General features: G+C 38.8%; 1 protein-coding gene across 13 annotated transcripts in view; it reads right to left on the bottom strand.

Annotated features, from left to right (window-relative positions):
* The window catches only part of CCSER1 (coiled-coil serine rich protein 1), a 1152782-nt gene that overhangs the window by 372029 nt on the left and 757740 nt on the right, over positions 1-23013 (bottom strand). For 9 of the 13 annotated variants that reach the window (XM_043545151.1, XM_043545153.1, XM_043545152.1 and 6 more), the window contains one exon: positions 20602-20679. In XM_043545151.1, coding sequence (XP_043401086.1) covers positions 20602-20679 — 78 coding nt within the window. Of the gene's footprint in view, positions 1-5796; positions 8449-9723; positions 9851-15292; positions 15467-15866; positions 18445-20601; positions 20680-23013 lie in introns of those variants that run through there. The other 4 variants (XR_006290310.1, XM_043545154.1, XM_037896870.2 and 1 more) reach the window with 4 other exon arrangements.

The raw sequence follows: 23013 nt of genomic DNA, 5'->3' as shown, positions 1-23013 counted from the left end.
AATGAATTCCAATTCAGCAGTTTCTTGCTGGACTCTGGATTTGAAGTTTTTTTGTTGTAAGATAGCGACCTTCATGTCTCTGATTGAGTGACCAGAGAGATTGAAGTGTTCTCCAACTGGTTTATGAATGTTATAATTCTTGACATCTTATTTCAACAATTTCCATCCCACCATCAACCTCAGCCTGGTCCAGTCCACACAAGAGATCCACTTCCTGGACACTACAGTGCTAATAAACAATGGTCACATAAACACCACCCTATACCGGAAACCTACTGACCGCTATTCCTACCTACATGCCTCCAGCTTTCACCCTGACCACACCACACGATCCATCGTCTACAGCCAAGCTCTGCGATACAACCGCATTTGCTCCAATCCCTCAGACAGAGACAAACACCTACAAGATCTCTATCAAGCATTCTTACAACTACAATACCCACCTGCGGAAATGAAGAAACAGATCGATAGAGCCAGAAGAGTTCCCAGAAGTCACCTACTACAGGACAGGCCTAACAAAGAAAATAACAGAAAGCCACTAGCCGTCACCTTCAGCCCCCAACTAAAACCCCTCCAACGCATTATTAAGGATCTACAACCTATCCTGAAGGATGACCCAACACTCTCACAAATCTTGGGAGACAGGCCAGTCCTTGCCTACAGACAACCCCCCAACCTGAAGCAAATACTCACCAACAACCACATACCACACAACAGAACCACTAACCCAGGAACCTATCCTTGCAACAAAGCCCGTTGCCAACTGTGCCCACATATCTATTCAGGGGACACCATCACAGGGCCTAATAACATCAGCCACACTATCAGAGGCTCGTTCACCTGCACATCCACCAATGTGATATATGCCATCATGTGCCAGCAATGCCCCTCTACCATGTACATTGGTCAAACTGGACAGTCTCTACGTAAAAGAATCAATGGACACAAATCAGATGTCAAGAATTATAACATTCATAAACCAGTTGGAGAACACTTCAATCTCTCTGGTCACGCAATCAGAGACATGAAGGTCGCTATCTTACAACAAAAAAACTTCAAATCCAGAGTCCAGCAAGAAACTGCTGAATTGGAATTCATTTGCAAATTGGATACTATTAATTTAGGCTTAAATAGAGACTGGGAGTGGCTAAGTCATTATGCAAGGTAGCCTATTTCCCCTTGTTTTTTCCTCCCTCCCCCCCCCCCCCCGACGTTCTGGTTAAACTTGGATTTATGCTGGAAGTGGCCCACCTTGATTGTCATGCACAGTGTGGGGAGAGTGGCCAGTTTGGATGAGCTATTGCCAGCAGGAGAGTGAGTTTGTGTGTGTGTGGTGGGGGGGGGGGTGAGAAAACCTGGATTTGTGCTGGAAATGGCCCACCTTGATTATCATGCACATTGTAGGGAGAGTGGTCACTTCGGATGAGCTATTACCAGCAGGAGAGTGAGTTTGTGTGTGTATGGGGGTGGGGGAGTGAGAAAACCTGGATTTGTGCTGGAAATGGCCCACTTTGATTTTCATGCAGGTTGTAAGGAGAGTGGTCACTTTGGATAGGCTATTACCAGCAGGAGAGTGAGTTTGTGTGTGTGGTTTTTGGAGGGGGGTGAGGGGGTGAGAGAACCTGGATTTCTGCAGGAAATGGCCCACCTTGATTATCATACACATTGTGAAGACAGTGGTCACTTTGGATGGGCTATTACCAGCAAGAGAGTGAGTTTGTCTGTGGGGGGGCGGAGGGTGAGAAAACCTGGATTTGTGCTGGAAATGGCCCAACTTGATGATCACTTTAGATAAGCTATTACCAGCAGGAGAGTGGGGTGGGAGGAGGTATTGTTTCATGGTGTCTGTGTATATAATGTCTTCTGCAATTTCCACAGTATGCATCCGATGAAGTGAGCTGTAGCTCACGAAAGCTCATGCTCAAATAAATTGGTTAGTCTCTAAGGTCCCACAAGTCCTCCTTTTCTTTTTGCGAATACAGACTAACGCGGCTGTTACTCTGAATCTTTTGAGATGAAATCACTATAGGGTGCCAGACAGCACAAATATTATACCAGCATTTTTACTCCATCCTGTATACCAGGATTAGACCCTAGGTATAAAAGGAAAGGTAATTTTGAAAGTCTTAGTATAATTTCTCCTCAGGGATTCATCTGTAATCACAGAACCACCTCAAAATTTGCTACAGCAGCAGTCATCAGGGAAAGGATACCCAGGACTGGAAGAATACATGTATCTCAAACGTGGACTAAGATATATTGGCAAGGTTGCACAAAGATGTTTGCACAATAGAACTAAGCAAACACCAAAAATATCTGACATGAATCCACTGAGGCCCCATTCCATTCATTCCTTCCACTCCACCACCCTGAAAGAAAAATTACTCAAAGCAGCAGCAAGAAGAAATGGTGGAAAGAGAACAGTAATAATCTTTGCATTCTTACCATCTCCCCTCTGAGGAAAGAGAAAAAAATAAAGCAGCATTTGAAAACAAAGAAAGCAAGAATGAAGTGGGACTCTCAAGTATTCCTCCTCCACAGCCCTCATCTTGTCTTCCAAATATCCTGGGACCAACACAGCTATAACAAAAGTGCATACAACAATGGAAGTTATCATGAAACTTGTATGTTAATATGAAATGTACTTAAGGTGCTGGCTATATATTACTGTGTGTGATTCTAGATACAGTAGCAGCTCATGTTTTATCTGGCCCATTCTAACCTTTGGTACTGGAGCCTACAGCATTTATGATTTAGGGGTAAATCCTGCTTGCCGTAGTCTTGGAAAGTTCCCACTGAAGTTAATGGATGTGTTGTGGAATGGTGATGATGAGAATTTTGCTTTAAGTGAGTAGGGAGAAGGGAGAGAGAGATCCAGTGGATTAACAAAAACAAGATGACAACACTCATGAAAGATTTACTAAACTTCTCTTTACACAACTCTTCTTTTGCAAGACCTATACTTTGACCAAATTGGCTGAGATTTCTCTTTTTCTACAGTACAGCCTATCTAAATCACTACTGCTAACTGAGAACATAAGCACTATTACATTTATGATTAAAGTTCCAATCTAATTTCACATAATTATACACATTAACCACTTAGATAATGTCAGAGGATACATTCCTTGAAATCTGTGTTATTTTATTTATCAGTTGACTGTTTGGCATGAAAGCATCACACAATCAAGTTCTTTCCCAAGTGTTTCTTTGCGGATCATATAAAATGTGCAAGATGTCTGCTAAAGAATGGAAATGTCGGTTTTCTTATAAATGTCAAGTCGTCTAACAGAAAAATACAACTAAATTTTACTGCAGTTGTTTAATATTATGCTCCTAAAATGTAACATAGGAAGGAAAAGGAAAATGTATAACTTAAGTTATTGCTGTTCTGCCCATGTAAATCACCGGACTAAGAAAACAGTCACAGATTTCTATGGCACAGAAGAGCATATCTAAAACTTTTGGAACACCTGGATGGTGATAGTTGATGACGATGGCAGGAGTAACAGCGAATGTGGGTGTGGAATAATCACCTCTTTGAGCAGAAGCTAGGGTACTTAAGATGCTATTTATCACAAGGTCAATGGCTGATAGTTACTTGTCATCCTTAAATTAAAAATGGGGTCTCTGACACTCTACGTAATTTGGAGTTGCTTGTCTAACACAAACACCCCGCTTTAGCTCTTAAGAATTCCAGTCGTAGAAAAGCATAGATTTACAGTTACATTAAATTAATCCTGAAGGAATTTATACGAACTATACATACAGTCAAATGAATGCAGCCACCTCTGCAGTGGAAGCGGAAACTGTCTCACAAACAGCAGACTACATTGCACTGTGGGGAAGGCAAACTTTGGAGAAGAACTTGGGGGGGCGGGAAGATCCCTGCTCTTATAGAAAATATCCAGAAACAGCATGATAGCTTGCTACATAAACCCATACCACTTCTTCAAGGCCACTTATGACAATTTCCCCTTTGTCACACTACAGGTGTTTTTATAAGTAGATTTGTCACAGTAATTTTTCTTTTATCAAAAATCAGAGGAGCCACAGTAAATGTAATAAAATCATGGGTTACTAAATTGACCGCAATTGCTCCCTCATCTTTTAAAACAAAAAATGCTCTCATCTCACCAGGTGGACAGCAACCATACATAGCAGCAGCCTCTGCCCTCAGCACTGCAACCCTAATCCTGGCCTGGTGCAGAGGAGAGATTCAGGGAGCTGGGGAGTGAGCCCATCTTGCTGTCATCCTGCAAGGGCACCTCTTGTGTCATGCCTGCAGAAGTTGCTCCTGTGACTTCGCTGTCCCTTAGGACTGGGCCTACAGCCCGGCTCTGGGCACTGCGATCCGTAGTGCAGGATTGCAATACTATGCAAGTTTGGTCCTCTGCTCAGTCATGATGGAGGGTTGGGCAGGTCAAACTTGAGCTGCATTGCGACCCAGAGTGGGGCGGCCCAGACCCAACAAATATGAACCCTGGGAGCTGCAACTGCAGGTTGAGTCACAGAAAAATAGATTTTCCCCATTTATCTATCTGTGACTTTTTTCCCCACCATAACAAACCTGCAGTCCTACTCATAAGAAAACTGGCCCAGGAGCATTCCTCTCACAAGCCTCAAAGGGATTTGTTTGTCTACACAGAGATCAAGACAAGAGCATGACCCAGGGTACTTGTTCCTTCCTGGTTTTCCCAGCTGGTTTTCCCAGCTCTTGTTCCTTCCTCTGTTTTCCCAGTGCTCCAATTTTTGCACTTGGAGCAGTTTACAGTTCTATGACTACTCAGGGACCCCCTTTTCATTTGCTTCTCTTTGTGAGCTGGTAAATGGTGGCATGTACATAGAGATAGAAGATGGGAGGAGGACAATATATCACAGAAGAAAAGACAAAATGTGAAAATATGATGCAAATAAAAAATACCCAGACAGCTTGTTTAATGTGTTAGCTGAATGCAAATACAAATTATTTCTACCGGCAATATTGTTCATCATCAGTGGACAGAATGCTGCAATTTTGCTCATTATAGGAAAATAAGTTAAGGTTATCATGCCACATTTGTGTGTGTTTTTTAAAGGTAATTGTTCTCAGTACTGGGGAAAATGCTCATATACACTCAGAAGAGCTAATTTTTACAGCAATTATGAGTTTTTGTATTGCTTTATGTTTCCATAATAATGCAAATGTCCTGTTACATCAATATGCTTTCTTGCTTAATTCTCTGTAATAAGTAGAGGAGAATCTAATATGGAATGACATCAGAATTTTACTTTTGTATTGACAGTTACCGCATCAAAGCAAGCCTGAAGAAAGGCACAAATTAATCTGTTCTTATGTTAAAAGCAATTTTATAGATCAAGAGCCTTTTGTGCTTACTAAGATTCAAGAGAGTTTTTGAGAAGTTTCTATCTGTTTAATTTATTATTGTTGTTACTCTGACTTAGTTGAAGGTATCTGATGGTGTACCCTAGAAGCTGGCTGGAATACCACTCATGTCAACCATGATTTTTGCAGAACGGCTTTGTCTTGAGCTTAAGAGTAACAGAAGACATCTGGGAGAAATATGAACATGAATAGTTTCTCATTGGTTTATACTCTGATATGAAATTAGGGAAAAACTGAAAGTAAAAACTAAAGGATAAAAGTTTAAATGTATTGGAGGAGTTGGGCAACTTCTGGATAGGGTTGAAAATACGTTACTTGCGCTTATTACCCCATCAAGGCTCAAATGTCATGTCCAACTTTACATTGTAATGACATTCACAAAGATCATGCCCTCCACCATAATAGTTTTGGAAATGATAGTTCAACATGTAAAAGGGATTTGCTGTCCTTAAATAAAATCTTTTATTGGAAGTTATACCTTGCAAAAGCTGCTGCATATCAGGACTGTAGATAGCACACAGATAAAATGAGACTATATACTCTAGGAAACACCACTTTATTTTATTATTGGAACCCTAAATTGAAAATGGGTTACTTTCCAAAATCATCTTCACTGATTTATTGTACTTGCTGATTCACATCTGTCTCCACTCAGAAGTTCTCCTTACTGCTTTAAGGCAGAACACAAACCCAACTGCCAAATCACTGCGATGATCACCACTCTTTTCTTCTTCTAGGTATTCTTCTTCTGCACGGGCTAGTGTTTGTGGCATGAGAAACATGGTAAGTATGAAAAAAGCATAGCAAAGAATAAAAGGGAATGGAGCTGCAATAATTGTATTCCCATGACGACTACAAAGGGGAGTGAGACTAGAAAAGGAAATAAGAATGAACTCGAGAAAACAAGTGACAACAGCAAAAGAGAAGAGGAAGATAAAGAGAAGTGTCAATAATCTCTAGGTGATCAATTCAATTGTCTTGATTTATCATGTATTTGTGGCTCATTCGGTTCTTGAAGCAAAATAAGGTCGTTTAACATTTATGTATTAGTCCTATTTATCTTCAGATGCTCCACAACGATAGTTTAGTTTAGTTCTGGGACAAATAATTAACAGTAAAAAGAATATAAATGATACTTACTCATAAGTTAAAACATTAATATTTTGGTATGAAATCTTGGCCTCAGTGAAATCAGAGTTTTTTCCACTAACTTCAATGGGGCAAGGATTTCCCCATTTATATCTTGATTCAAGTGAAGTGCTGTGCTTCTCCCATGCTATGCAGCATATGGACAAGTATTGTGATAACAGACAAACCTTCTAAATTGAATTAATCTGATGGGTGTGCACACAAGTATATGAGAGAGCGAGCGAGAGAGAAATAACTCACTCCATATAAAGAATGTATAATCCCACTGGTCTCCACTTGGGTACCGGGGGGTCTGTGTTAGTAGATCCTGGAGCAAAACCCTGGCCTAAAAGATGATCCTGAGAGTCTGGGGATCAGAAAAGCAGCTAACCAACATAAAAGATAAGAATTGATAAATATTGCCACCTGTATTACAGTGATCATATATACAAGTCAGTTAACATAATCGAATATATAGAACAGTCTCATATTATTTTGGAAAATGTTTTTTTTAAAACTCATTTCAGGCACCTTTAAACCCAAAAGGTGATTTTTTTAAATTCAAGTTTAAAATGCCATATTTTTCAAATTCAAGATCCCAGAGGCTAAACAACAGCTGATGTTCAATAAACATTTTCCTCATATACATTATGGGCATTATAATGATACTGTAACAAGATGACAATTTGTCTGTAACTCCACATCAGCGCCTAGTACAATGGGGTCTTAGTCTATGACTACGGTCCCTAGGCACTATGACAACACAAATATGAATAGTCATCCAGGTAGCAGGTGATGATTGGGAAAGGATTAAGAGTTTTTCCGCTAGCCAACCTGGTTATTAGGGAAGTAGAAATGGCTCTCTGTGGGGATAAAAGACGATCCAGGTTATGGTAAAGCCAGATAGCCCTAGGTCAGGAAGTTTAGGAGCAGCCAAGCCTGGGGAAAAGGTTTGAGTTTAACCGTGTTACCTTATGTTGATTTCTTTGGTTAAAAAAACCTCAAAACGGTTAATTTGAACTTTACCTAGTGAGTACAGATTTTTTTAAGGATGGGTCCAAGAAGTCACCTGCGGTCTACATAGACAAATACACTTTTGTATAATCTCTTAACCACAGCCGGTGAATACAGTTTATAGTTCATTCATCTGCTTCAGCTGCACTGTAAAAGATGCCTCATGTAAACTGAAACTCTTAGGAAAAACTGTAGAATTGAAGGACAACAAAACAATGGTTCCAATGACTTCAACACAAGTGAAGAGTACTCTGTACCCTAAAGGATATGGCCTAATGCTTCCTTAAAAAAACAAGTGGATTAATTCTGACCTCCCTTACGCTCATGGAAATCCACTGCACACGAATAAATGTGGGCAGAATTTCGCCTACAGATTACAAACCATTATTTATACAAGAAAATGAATATGTACCCAATACATCATGCATTTAAAGGAGTTGCTGTTGCGTTCACTACTGATGGACATCTATTACTGCTACAAGACAGAGAATAAAAGTTTTCCAACTTAATGGTTCATTTTCATAAGACTGTGGACTTTTAAAATATGTTCTTTCATTTCAGAGATTCAAGGGTCAATAGACTATTATTTCTTAGTTATTTTTAATAACATAGCTGTACACAATTGTTTTATTTTAGATAATGAATAACTTGATAATTTATTGATAAATTTAATAATGCAGATCTAGTCAAAAACTCTCATTTTTGATAATGCAAAGCTTATCAAATAGTAGTATTTTGCAAGTTAAGTAAACATGGGAAGTACTGGTAAATCGAGGCTCATTTAATATTCATCAATATTTAATTAAATCCGTAAGCGCAGAGTGTCCAGATGCTGTTTTTTAATTTAATAATGTTGGAACCAATGAGATGCTGATTGGTTTGTAAACTGAGCCGTCAGTACATGGAGAATTCCACAGGGCCTTTAAAAAAAAAAGGAAAGAAAAGAAATGAAATCTTAAAAATTAAAAAGATTCATGCATTGATGGTAACAAATCAATAAACCAGAAATGTGCATTACAGCTCCATGGACTCTAAACAGCCCATGCAGATACTTACCAGGATACAAATAACCAAGCTTTCAAGCTAATGATAAATGAAATCATTATATATAACTCTCTAAAGTATTCCTGCTCATGCTGATAATTTTAAGAGACACTACAATTAAGTAGAGCATAATCAGGAAGGCCAAGGTGTTAGATTTATGTTGGAAAGAGGTCAGAAGAATGAACTGGATAAATCCTGTTTGCCCATCTCTAATTTCTGAGATTTCTTTGAGTTTCACACTGTAGGGGATTTCTACATGTAACCTGCCCACTACATGAAAATATTTTCAGATGCTGATTAGACTCGATGGGGCAGTAGGTAGTTCTCTAATATTTTTTAAAATACTCATTTTTAGCTTCTATTAATACCAAAGGAAACAAAATCCCATATTACTTTGAAAAGCAGTGGAAATCTGTGATTCATTTCTGCAAGGTATTAGCCAGTCTTCTGAGCTGCAGAGTTCCCCTAGCTCCCATTGGCTCTTTACTAAAGAATACTCAGCATCAGGATCTGAATGTAAAACACAAACTACATAACGAGACTACAACTGAGCATTTCCCTTAAAGAGAAGTTATCAAATAACTTTTCTTAAAATAGGTGTGCGTTTGCTTGTAATGCCCTGATAGCAACCTGAAATAAACCTCTTTAGCAACTTGTTTTAACCTTTTACATTTGGCAAATGGTAATATATTTAATGGAACAATACCCCTAAGTGGCTTTGTCTTGTGGTTTTCCCCACTTCGTTTTTTTTTTTTAAGTTTATCACTAATTATGTGTTCTGCACAATGCCGGGAAAAGGGCTGATAAGCTGTGCCCCATTGGCATATGGATGGCTTAGTATGAGCAGTACAAAAAAAGTAGAATCCTGAATTCACATGTCCTGCTTCTTTCTTTCTTTAAAATGTGTTTGAGTGACAGAGTGGGGACTCTAAAAACGTTTAAAATCCAGAGGCCCTTGTCCACTTCATTAGTACTAAATTACGCCGAGTTAAAAATTTTCTAAGCTAGTTGGCACTGTCTATGAGATATATAAAAAAATGCAATTACAATACATTGAAAATATAATTAAATATCAGCCTTCATATAAAGCATCCTAAAATAATAAGCCTCAAATAAAAAATAAGAATAAGGAATTAAAGAAAGGACGTTACTCAGAAGATGAAGATTTCCAAACAGGTAGTCAGCGCAAGCGAAAGAGTGACCCTCAAATCACGGAGAGCTGCAAGGAGCAGACAGAGATGGCCAGCTCAGGATGAGTATTGCCTGCAATAACAAGTTCTGCAGGATGAAGAAGAAGAAATTATTTAACTTTTTAGAAAGCCTCCAAGTAAAAGTTGCAGAAGTTAGGAGTGGTGAAGAGTCTTAACATTGTGGGGTACCCTAGATACTACTATGCTTTAGTACATTAGAAGTGTGATTTCTGTGAAATCTGCAAGGGCAAAGATGGAAATGAGTAAAATGCAAGGAACAGCAAGCCCATAGCAAGTTTTGAGAACCACAAAGGAAATTTTAGGCTCAATTTTTATTATAAGTTACTTAGTTATGATGGCGCTCAATAGGGAAAAAAATCCCTTTAAACATGGAGAAAACAGTACAGCTGTATCATACATCTGTTCCTTTTATTGATCTGTAAACAACAGGGTTATCAGTCATCATCAAGAAATACATTACTAAAAGTGTTTTAACTGTGCCTTTATTTACAGAGCTAGTCAGAAGCCAGCTTGTGAAAAACAAATGGAAACAGAATATTGCTGCTAAGGTTCAGCACCACTGGAAAAGGTAAAAGTAGCCTCCTTACATGTGATTTTGTCTTCTTTAAATGGGTATACAACACTCTAATAGCCCAATGCATGTGGATCATCAGCATGGATTGAATTTTGGGGAGGCATGTGGTTTTGGTATGAAAGTTCCAGGTTCAGTCCCTCCTGCCAACCCTTTTTGGAGGTCATTGCCAAGTGGTAACTCGTATGTAGAGTTGAACTCTTATGTACATCAAATATTTGGGACGGGCTTCCTTTGACAAGAGTAACACTCCGGATATGTGAATTATGTCTCCTCCAGTGGACAGTGCACAACGAAGGCTTACTAATGAGACCACTAATGCAGTTACTCCTTTAGTTTAAAGGTGGTAGAAAGCTGTGCTTTTAGTGCTTAAAGTACTAGTTTTATCTCCAACAGGGTCAGTATGTGTGTGTGCACATGCATATCCTTCCGCCCTCTCTTCCATTCAGAGGAAAATACACACACACACACACACACACACAGATAAAAATCTTCTCTTAGGAGCAAACATACCATGATACATTATAAAATATTCCATGTTGTAATTAAAAGAAAAAAACATTCAACAGCAGAAAATAACCCACAATGTGAAAAGCAATTCTACAGTAGAAACCATCATGCATCCACACATGTTATATGGAAAGGTACAGACAGAGGTGCACTGTGACATATCGGGGCACAATTCAGACTAATGGGGGGCTGTGTCACCCCTGCCCTACAACCAGGGGTGCCTTAAAATGACTTGCTCAAGTAGCTCCCACATCGGCCGTTCACAAACAGCCTTTCAGCCTGCAAGCCACACCATGCTGAAAAGTCCCAGTCTTCTTAATCTCTCCTCCTATGGAAGCCGATCGATACCCCTAATTGTTTTTGTTGCCCTTCTCTGTACCCTTCCCAACGCTAAGATATCTTTTTGGCTCACGAGGAAAATACCATAGCGATGTCAATCAGAGAAATAAACTGCCCAGCACATCGAGATAGTCTGCCAAGTGCTTTAAAGGGATTTATTTTGTACTGTACATAGTATAAAATATCAACCTATGAATTTCTGGGTGTAAACTACACACTGTATTTCAGGTTGGGTGGAAACAATGAGAAGGTATGTATAGCTGCAGGGCGGAAGAAAAGGGAGAAGACTGAAGGTATGTGAACTGAGGAACAGTGCCGTACTTTAAATAATTACCCTAAAATTACAACAGTAATAAGGATCTAACTCCCCCCCCCCCATTGGTTTTACTTTCAAGGTCTAAAAATGTACTTCTGATTAGATCTTGGCATGATTTCTCTTAACGAACTCCTACTCACTATGATCCAGTCTTGCAACCTCCTTTCTTTTTCATTACCTGGTTTCCCTCAGGCAGCGGGGATGGCAAACAGTGCTGAATTATGGATGGCAAGGGTGGGCTAGCTATGGAGACAGACCAAGGCTCACGTCTCCAGATATGAAACAGCAGCATGAAAAGATTTAAAATAATGAGGGAGTCCTAGTTCAGTCCTTCTTAACAAATGGGGTTCTCAAGTTAGAGTTATTCCTGTTTTAAAATGTCTGATGTAATCCACATCAGATACTGGTATTTAAGTCAAATGTTTGAGTGCGTTAACCATGAGGAACTGAGCTGGAAAGTGTTTCCTTTTGAAATTAAGGAATATCAGTAACCAACAGCAACTCAATCTAGAGAAAGTTTTGAGAGACCAAAATGATTGTACGATGCCAAGTGCTGGAGAAATACATCATAAGGCTTTTTAAAAATTACGGTTATTAAGCTACATTCTAACAATTTAAGAGAAAAAAAACAGCACTCACAAATTTGTAACATGATGGTGCTAAATACATATAATTAAAGATTTAAAAACAAAAAAAACCAAACCTACACCTTTGTAATTTAGCAAGTCTGCAATATGCAGTTAAATCTATTTCGCTACATTCTCTGCTTGTATAAATTTGTATGGCTCAAGTTCAGCTAAAGATCTGGCCCACAGTTTTAAGAATACCTATCTATACCCTCATCTCTAACACCATTTTACACCGTCAGTAAGTGCAGTATCAGGATGTTATTCATTTTAATACACTTTGTTTATTAAGCAAAATCCCACCAACATATTTCCCAAATCATAGAGGGGGAAATACCAGAGAAGAGAGACAGCAAGAGATGTACAGTCTTACAAATAAACAAAACTAACTCAGGAAAAGTGGTCAATATTGCAGTGAGAAAAGTCAAGTTAGGTACAGTAGGTTTGCACTTAAAACCCAACCTTCCCAGTACTCCCAGTAGAATCATGGCATCACAATGATCTTGCCACCATGTAAATTATTAAAAGCTTTGAATAAAAGATTAAAATGCATTAAAAGCTCCAGATTTTCACTTAAACCTCCAGGGGGCAATCTTCGAGAGCTACAGATGTATAAAACAGTCCAAGTAGAATGAAAACCCATTAAACAGACATGCCAAATTGCCCTTAGGTAAGCCACAATACAACTATTTACCATCTTGGTTTTGGTTTCTATATGAAAGCCACTTATTAGCTTCCAGATTAATAGACGTTTTCCTTGCTACCAGTTGCAGGATGAGGCACCAGTATACATAATAAGTTCAGTTTTACTGTGTACGTTTATTTTAAAAAGTAGCTTCTACGTATACTTGCTGTTAATTTAGTTCAGTTAAACATTACTTTAATTTCTTTAAATATCAAAAAAATTGTGTCAACTGATCTTTCCACAATGCTTTTTCATTTCATTGGGACTTGTATAAAGGGGGTGAGGGGAAACCTCCCAAACCTGCATATTTATACTTTTAAAATAGCAAATGAGAACAAATCCCATAATGCAGACCTGAGTCACAAACGTATAGCATCCAGAAGTGGAGACTGGTCTATTTGTTTCAACACATAGCATCCAGAAGGGTGATTTTATCAAGTGCTCAGCATAGCCCTAATTCTGGTGAAGCCAGTAATAAAAGTCCCATTGACATCAGTGTGGGAAGAGGCAGATCAAGACTGAGTGTTTCTGAAAATCTCACCCTACATGTATATGCCCAATTAAAAAAAAAAGCATATGCAAATGCAACAATGCACAACATGCATCACATGATATACAGTAACTTTCCATGCAACTGTGGTATGCATGACAGCTGTGACCCAAGGACCTTTCGATCGTAACTGGCAGAGAACACCGGTGTTCATAAGGGTCATAGGGATCCCCTGGGTGTGGTATTATTTACATTTTAATTCAGCAAACTGTGTCATGTAATGTTTCCATTGAAAGTCTGTGTCACATGGGCCATCATAATCTGTGTGAAATGTATGGATGAGATGTGTAAATATTGGAAATTATATTCTTCAAGCATTAAACATTTTACATATACAACTTGGGCATGTGCAAAAGTTTGCATGCATTTCTGCACATGTATTCTGAAAACACTTTTCTTATTCTATAATTGTCTAAAACATTATCTATAATTAATTTTTGTTTTGCTCTAAATCTTCTCTCTCAATCACAAATCCTGATTTAGCTGTAACGTTAAACACATTACTACTACATGGAAGAGTCGACATTCTGTGGAACTGGATCTTTCTTTCCCCACACATCATCAGGATATATAGGCTTCAGAGCTAACACTCTGTATAACTCATGCCTCCCTGAACCTGCAAACTCTTCCTCCTAGAGGGCAAGAATCGCAGGACACTCCTTCAGGTGAATTTCAGAGTTTTGCTTGGAAACCGATCCCACGCCCAGTGATTATGTCTTTGGGAGGGAACAATATGGTCCTCGATAAAAGAAACTACAGTAGAGACACAGAATCCATAGAGCTGATGTGCACACACAATGCTGGTATTTGTCAAAAGGTAAAAAACAACTCATTTATAGCTAACTGTGCAAAGCACATATTGAAGCACACTGGCAATAATAAGTAGAGAGCACCTTGATTAAGATCATCCTGGTTTAATATCACCATTAATGGAAGCATAGGGCCAAATCCAAAGCCCAGAGGAGTAAATGACTTTATTGGGCTTGGATCAGGCCCATACTTAATTCTACCTTCACTAAAATAATTAAAAAAAAATTGGGGAAAAAAACAGTTTAGAACTATGTGGTGCACAATCAACATCAGTTTAGGGTACATACAGGTAAAGACAAAAGAGGGATAATCACACCTGCTCTTAGGGACTGTTATTTCAAATAGAATAAAATAAAGTACTCGACCACTCAATCCAAAAGCCAAGTAGTATTACTGTCTGAATTCCTGTAGCAACAGAGGCTGAGAGCTTCTCTATGATGGTTTGTTTCTTCATTCAAATATATTTTCATCAAGGTGGTATTTGCAGTGCCATGGGTTATAAAATATTTACAGGATGTGTATATATGATTTTGCAGAACCTATTTATATAGTGGACATAATCAGAAGAATCTGCCCTACAGCTGAATGGAACCTTGTAATTGGCTGCATTGCTACTTGACTATATCTATTAATCTTCCATCCTGTTTTAATAACCCAACTGAGACACAAATTATTCTTTGAGCTCACAATAAAATAAGTCTGTGCAGTCAAAGGACAGTGAAGGAGGTTAAATGGGCATTGATTATTTAAGACATATTCATCATTGATTTAGCATTTTCCCATGTCACAAAATCTGTGGTGCTCACAAACCTTTCTGAGAGATTCTGAATTTGTTTTTAAACGATTCTCACTACATGCCTTATAAAGCAGAACAAATTTTGCACTAACCGATGTTTGAGGTCTCGTCAATGAAAGCGTGCAACCTTTTGAACCTTTACTTGCCAGCCCGTTTTCCTTTAATTGCATGTGAGTGCTGTCTCTGTCTCTCTCTCTCTCTTACACACACACACACACACTTACTTATTCTTGATAGTATTTCACTTTCAATTTAGGGAGATAGTAAAGCGGTCATTGTGAGCAAACGAGGGCAGTGCTACTGTACCTCATCATGAAGGACAGATTTTTTTTTTCCAGATGAACTGCACCATTTTATTGATATGGAAGTTGGACGAAGCATTGGGCACCACAGCTTAAAAAAAATCAGGAGGAACACGGTCATCGTTCCTTCCAGTTCACAGATCTGCCATCTTCCTTGTCTTTTACACACTGTTCCTGCCTTTCTAAATGGAAACATCTGTGTAAATTCCCGGAGTACTGAACAGGAGAAAAGGAAAAGGGATAGAACACATGTTCCCCAACAGTCTACAAGTAACAGAGGATCACCAAACCATAATTCTCCCATGTATTATCTTCAAAGGAAGCAGGTCTGCTGGTCATTTTAGATGGTCAGACTCTAACTATAATTATGCTACATATTGCAGACAAAAAAGATTAACTAAATTAATCTCATTTAGCCACCTTACCTGCAACTCTGCACCCCGTTTATCCTTCTTCATTGGGGTTGCTTCTTACATTCTGAATTTGTTCCATTCCTTCCCACCCTCCTGCCATACCCACCCAAAAAGAAAAAAAATCGACCTCCTCAATTGCAGGACAGGTAAAATTCTGTCCTGGACAACTGAGGTAATAGGTAAGGTACTATATGGCTAGATCCAGGACTCACTGAATTCAAAACAAACAACCCCACTGATTTCAAGAGACTTCGGAACACTCCTATATCTCATCGAAGCTCAAGCTAGGAAACAGTACCTTTTAACCACTGTAGATATCCCACAGATCTTCAGCGGGGCAGAGCCATTGTTTCTAATAGACATAGACCATGACCCAAAACTGATTCAGATACCCATATCCATGTACTCTGGGACCTTCAGTACATGGAACCAAATTTTGCAGCCCAAGCCAATCTCAAGTTTTTAGCTGTGGTAACTCATAAGACAGTGGACCTTAAAAAACAAAATATCATTTTAGAAACCTTTATAGTACCTACAGTCAGATATACGCTACAGTCTTGTGTTTGCATATATATTGTACACTGAGTTATCTGGTGGCATAAAGAGGTTTTATTCGCATTAGTATAAAGCCATTAATGAGTTACACAGGTCATCCAAGAAGAGTGCAAATAAAACCTCTACATCATACCATATCATAATATATTCTGTATTCAAAAAGACTACTTTAAGAAATGATTAGGGTTTTAGCATGTTTTAGTGATATGCTGCCGATAGAGCAAGGTTCCATTAATTATAAGCTAGAGAGTGAGAGCGAACTTAGTACTAATACATATTGCTTTTTAAAAAGCATGTGTAAAATAGGTTTTTCCCAAATAAAATGCTAATGCAACAATACTTTTGTGTTTAAAGAGAAAAATGTCAGAGAATGCAAAAGTTAAGGTCTTCAGGGTAACCCTAACTCATCATCCCTGCAAAAGTGGCTGGCGCATGTTGACAATATTATACATGTACAGAATGGGTGAGTTAATGTTACGAGAAAATTGATTTCTTAACTACCTGCCTTTTGTGATTTTGTGTGTCAAGTTTTTATAGCAACGATTCATGTGGACTGCACATATAATACTTTCAGTTACTAATTAGGCTATTAGATGTAGGCTACAAATGCACCATAAAAATATTTACAGTAGGGGTGAATTAATGTTATTGTGAGAATCCTAACTTTTTGCATTCCCTGACCGGTGTGTTTAAATACAGAACTTTAATGTGACATTTGCACCAAAGAGTTTTGTATTTTTTCCCCAGTTTTCATAAATATATGCACCCCCCCACACACACTTCATTGTATATACATCCAAACAGAATACACAAATGCATACCCAGATATATAAAAATAGATATACAGGGACACTTAAATGGGAATATATTCTGCTCAATAAAACCTTATACGAAACCAAAGAATTTGAGTATGATTGCAAATGACTTCAATGAGAACAAGACTCAACCGACTATTACCTGTAATAAGCATCCTTTGTAAGACAGGGAACAAAAGCTAATAAGTGAATGAAAAATATTCCATAAAATGAGTATACATAAAAATTAACACTGTAAAAAGAAGAGAGTTATTTATTTGCATATTCTCTCTCCCACCCCTCATGGCTTGGTTCTAACTTTACTCCAGTCAAGATCAGTATGGCCATCATTTACTCATGCAAAGAAAAATATTGTTTCACTTTTCTCCATGATCTTGTTCTCTTTATTACAGTTTCTCCAACTATTCTGTATAAGACAAATCGATCCAGACAGCTATGTAGTGTCACATCAGAAAATTCCACATCTGTTTATGTTGACATGTCACATTAAGTTATGTGAAAAAACACGATGATGATGCCAACCGCAGCACAGTAGGGAAGTACCATTGGGGAAACTTGAAAATTTGTTGGCACAATATTATTTAAGAGACAACTGTTTTAAAAAAAAACAAGAGAGAGAGAGAGCGATAACCCTGGGTTTACTCTTTACTCACTGCTCAAAAAACATGACTATTGATGTGAGCACCTTACAATTCTTAAAGTATTCTGAAGTATACAGATTCTTATGATCCATAGACCAATCAAAGTATTTTATATCCAGCTTATCCCTATTTGAAACCATACAGTGATGGTATTTCACACAGACATTATGGCTTAATTTTTGTAACTACTGTTTAATTACTAATAAATGTTTTCCCAAAAATTATGAGTTCACCTGATGTCCCTTATTAAGAATTTCAGTTGATCATGTCCCACAGCTGACTCATTGTAGACGAAGAGGTGTGGAAGGGGAAGAAATTAATGTCGATGTCACTAGTTTACTGCTCTCACAGGCAGAGTACACTGCCAATAAGCTCAGCCTCTGCTTAAGGGCTTCAATCCTGGAGATACAGTAGTTGGTGCTGGTTCATTATTAGTTTAATTTACGTCCCTTTACATGTATTTACAGGAGATGAAAAAATGATTTCCTTCAAATTCTGATAACTCCTCCCATGACAAGTACACCCTATATTGAAAACACAATGTAAAAACTTATTTGATTAAAATCAATACTAATTGTATCAAGTGGAATGTGATTGGGCACAAGGTGGTCTGAACGTGAGAGATGCGGCATCGTGCTGAGGTGTTGTCTTTCCTGGGCGTTATGGGCACTCCTTAACTTGCAGCTCAGGCCCTTAAAGATAAGCATCTCCTTCCCGAGATAGTGTCATCTTCTGTATACAAGACACCATAATTCATGAAGTAAACACGGCAAATTGTGGAAAATCCACTGTCACTAGGGCAGCTTCAGTACTTTTATTTTTCCTTTTAAAATGCATTTTCTCTAGAATCTCAACAATTTCTCTTGGGATCCCAAAATGTCCTAGCTTTTGGTAGCATTTAACTCCTTGCCAAGAAATTAAAGGGACAAAGAAGTTTCCAGTTTTACTGAGAGGGGCAATTCAATTTAAGAATGGGAGAGACAAACAGCTTTGCAAAGGTTTTCAGCTGGTAAAACATGAAAGAACAGGATCTTCTGGTAGAAAAATCCTGTCAGACACCAAGATCTATCACTCTAGCCTGAGATTTCGGATATTACATATATAGTTTGTCTCCACATCAATTCACAGCAATTTAAAATATTATTCACTTATTCAATGGGAAGCATGCACAAATTTGAATTCTAAGACACTTAATAGAGTCACTTTTTGTGGCTGATAGTTAATTTTCTCCAACAAACAGTAGCAAAATGTGCAGTGTACCAGAACTCTGACCATATGAAAATCACTTTGCTGAATGCATTTGTTGTAATCCCAAAATACTGAAGCAGTTACCAGGTTTCAACATTTCCCACGGATTTTCTCATCATTTCACAATTATGCAGCAGAATATGGTGGCACAGACATTGTTACCAATTCACAAAGAGAGATCAGGGCAGAGAAAAGCAAGGAGCAGAAAAATGACAAAAAAAAATTAACTTTTTTTTTTAAAAAAAGCTTATAAATCCTGAGTTCTAGAGTGAGATTTGCAAGCATAATAAATCATGACAAACATTCTTCTTATGCAACACAGTTTCTTAAACTCAACGAGAAGGTCACTGTTCGTGGCCTTGATTCAGGAAAGCATTGACGCATGTGCTTAAATCCACGCTTACTCAGGAAGGCACTTAAGGAATGTGCTTATTTTTAAGCACGTGATTAAATCCCATTGCTTAAAGTTGGATACATACAATTAATGTTTTCTTGAATAGGAATGCTTTTCTGAATTGGGGGCTGTGCTCATGGTTTTACGTATAAAACATTTTTTTTTTTGCCGGACAAACTTCAAATTGTTTCTCTCTGAGTAACTATACCTCTCAATACACATTTAAAATTACTGCAGTTTCATGGAATTGAAGTCATGGTATTAAATGTGATTTAAATAAGAACAGAGTTTTGTAACTGAAGTATGCATGTTTGACATTCACAAGGATAGCTGACCCTAGATGTGTAAGAGAAAACACTCAGGCCCCAATACTGCAATGAGATGTGCACAGGCAGACCCCTGAGTGTGCATGGAATACCAATAAACTCAATGAGGCTCTGCACAGGCTTGAAAATCCACATGCATGCACCTCACCCCAGAATCAGGGCCTTGCCGCCAAAGGGTGTCATATGCCATAAGTATGGTAGGAAGCTGTTTGTATGGCTGTACCTACACTATGTTTGAGATTTAACTTCCAAACACTCTTTACCAATAATTGTTCAAGGCATAAAAAAATTCCAACGCACAAGCAAACTACTGTGTCTCCATATTCCACCAGTGACCCTCACATTTTATCATCATGTTTGTAGTTTAAACCTTTTCACAGAGCATAAAGATGCTATTTTCACACCAGGAAGAAAATTCTAATTTTCAATTAAATTACTTGCAGCATTCCCTGCTGATGCCCAACAATTAAAATATCAGTGTCAAATTCTTTGCAAAGTTGTGTGCCTTTTGTCACATACCAGAATGCAAGAGTGACTTGCTTAGTCTATGATGATTGCAAACATAAGTTCATTGTTAATAAGTGCACAAATGCCTTTTTAAAATATATACCGAAAGATTTCACATTGTACTAATATGTATCATCCTAGACGTGTTTGTGCCCATACTAATAGAAGTATATTGGAGCTGTTGGTAAAACAAGCAATTAACATGATATTGGGATGTTGTCAGGCAGGTAGCTGTAATTATCTTTTTCTGTTGCAGAAGGCATAAGAGAATCACTTAGGAGCAAAAAAAGAATGGTGTTCCACTAAATCCTATTAAATTAATGCATGAACATTGCACTAGCAGTGGTAAACAGGCTGGTCAAAGTCTGAATACCAATAAAGAAGACAAAAATACTGTTTAATACAGCTACTTACATCATGACCTACAAGTTCAGTCTGTGTGGATTTATCTGCTTGGGAAGCAAGAGCCTTCTGTAAATGTTGGGCTTTCTCCTGCAAAACAAAACAACATATTGTAGGTGAGTCATATTCTCCTTCACTGGGCTTTTGAGCTACGAACATCCAGATAATAAGTGCAAAACTCATGCACTAACAGCTGTTTGGAAATGGAGTTATCATGGCATTATTCTCACTGGGAGATTTGTTTTCCTGGTACTGTTATCTTATGTATCAACTGATCCATTTATTAAGTGGGCAGTGAGCTCAGAAACTGTGAGTATGTATGATTCAGGAGTGCTTTGGGAATATCATTGCAATACGATGCACGGGATCCTTCTTCAGAAGCAGATTTAGGATTGTGTTAACCAAGCACTTCTGTGGATGCCACAAGCATATTTTCAGATAGAGAAGTTTGCAGCATACTACCCAGCAAAGCCAGATTCTGAAGGATGAGAAGGGATATTCATAGACTAGAGATGACTGGAACATTTTCAACAAAAATTCTCTCATTGAAATACGCTGTTTCATTCAAGCCAACACATTTTTTGAAGACAGATCAATTTTGATTACATTTTCACTGGAAAAGTTTCTAAAGTCCAGGGTGAATTATTTGGTCAATAAGAAAGCAAGCAAGCAAGAAAGAGTACTGATTTTCTAAAAAAATCTGACTGCCACCAAGCTGGCTGCCTCCTGCGTGCCCCCTCATGGCTTAGGGTCACTCTTCAGGCAGCCTGCCTCTGTTTCCCCTTGGATTAGGGTGACCGGATGTCCCGATTTTATAGGGACAGTCCCGATTTTGGGGTCTTTTTCTTACATAGGCTCCTATTACCCCCCACCCCGTCCCGATTTTTCACACTTGCTGTCTGGTCACTCTATCTTGGACTGTTCAAATCAACTTCACATCAGTCTTACCCTTGGTCTAAAATACCCCTCCATGGGGACTGGTTTTATTAATATAAAATAAATTCTAAACAAAACTGAACCTCCCCCCAGTAAACTCTATTCATAACTCTTCCTCTCCTCAGGCCTTCCTGCCTGGGGCCTTTGCTGTCTCTCCACTGCTTGGACACAGTGTCACCACATGTCCCTACCTCAAGAACTTTCCTTACTCTCTGCAGACTCTGCCAGTTTCCTGTGCTTTGCCCACTTCATTGCAGATGGCTGGACTCTCTATAGGACAAGCATCCTGCTGTGCACCAGCAGTGGCTCTCTCTGTATTCAGGATGGGCTAGTTCCAGCCCTTAAGGGGCAAGCCACCCGGTTACATACCCTTACTACTCCCCTCAGAACCTTCCCACCCCAAGGTGAACTGTACTTCTGGGAATGCTCCTTCCCCCCTGTTGCTGGCTATGTGATTGTGTGGGAGTTAACAGAAATACATGCTGGGCAGAAGTGGAGAAGCCCTCTTTTACCTGGACCAGGTTGAGCAGCATCCATCTTCCCACCGAAGGAAATAGTGAAATACCAGGTTTTGTCAGGATCTGCTGCAGGCACTAAGCTGGCTGCTCCCTTCTCGGGGTGGGGGGGGGGGGGGCGGTGGGCTAGGAAGCAAATTTTCCTCTCACCGCCAGATTGGCCTAAGTGAAGTGTGTGTGGGGGGAAGGTTTTCAGGTTCCAGGGGAAGCTTAATTGGCAACGAACATGGAACGGGAATTAAGCTGTGTTGTCAGCTCAGTATGATGACCTGGGGTAGATGTCTAGCACAGGTCCTTTATAGGGACAGGATACAGAGATCAGATAAATGGATTGGTAAAGCATTTAAAGGAGGTATTTATTAAAAGAGCAGAAATGGGGGAGGCGGTTGGGGCTCCTATGGCATGGAAGGGAGCCAACCCCCCTCCTTTATAGCCCACCTTAATCCTCATTTGAGTGGGGAAATATGTTAAGGTCCCAGCAGTGGGTGGGCTGGGGACCAGGATGGGAAAAGGGGGAGGGCTGATGGAAGCCCTCCTGCCCCCAAGTATATATTGAAATGGTCAAGGAATTACCTACACTGTATGCTTTTTTCTAACCCAGAGAGTTAATAAAAGTTGCAGCCTACTTAAACCACATCCAGTGTCTCCTTATTTTAGTCCTTTGGGAGTGGGGAAAGCCCTCATAATACAACTTAAGTTCAGAAACATTTAACAAGTAGTAATAGTATATCATATATGAGAGCAAGTCCATTAGAATCTTGACTCCTTCAGTACAGTAATAGACCACTTAAATGTCATCATTCAACAGAGATTTCAAAGCATGGCAGTATCTTTTTACACAATATTTCAACAACCCATAAGTCGCCTAAGCAATAGCATTCTTCAAATATCAGAATTAAATCAATTTAATAGTAATACCCATTCTTATACTTTCTCTTCTTTCTGTATATTTGAGGGATTTATACTAGTTAAA

The sequence above is a fragment of the Chelonia mydas genome, chromosome 4 (assembly GCF_015237465.2).
Source record: "Chelonia mydas isolate rCheMyd1 chromosome 4, rCheMyd1.pri.v2, whole genome shotgun sequence".
NCBI classification, from domain to species: domain Eukaryota; kingdom Metazoa; phylum Chordata; order Testudines; family Cheloniidae; genus Chelonia; species Chelonia mydas.
This window is presented reverse-complemented; position numbering and strand designations above follow the sequence as displayed.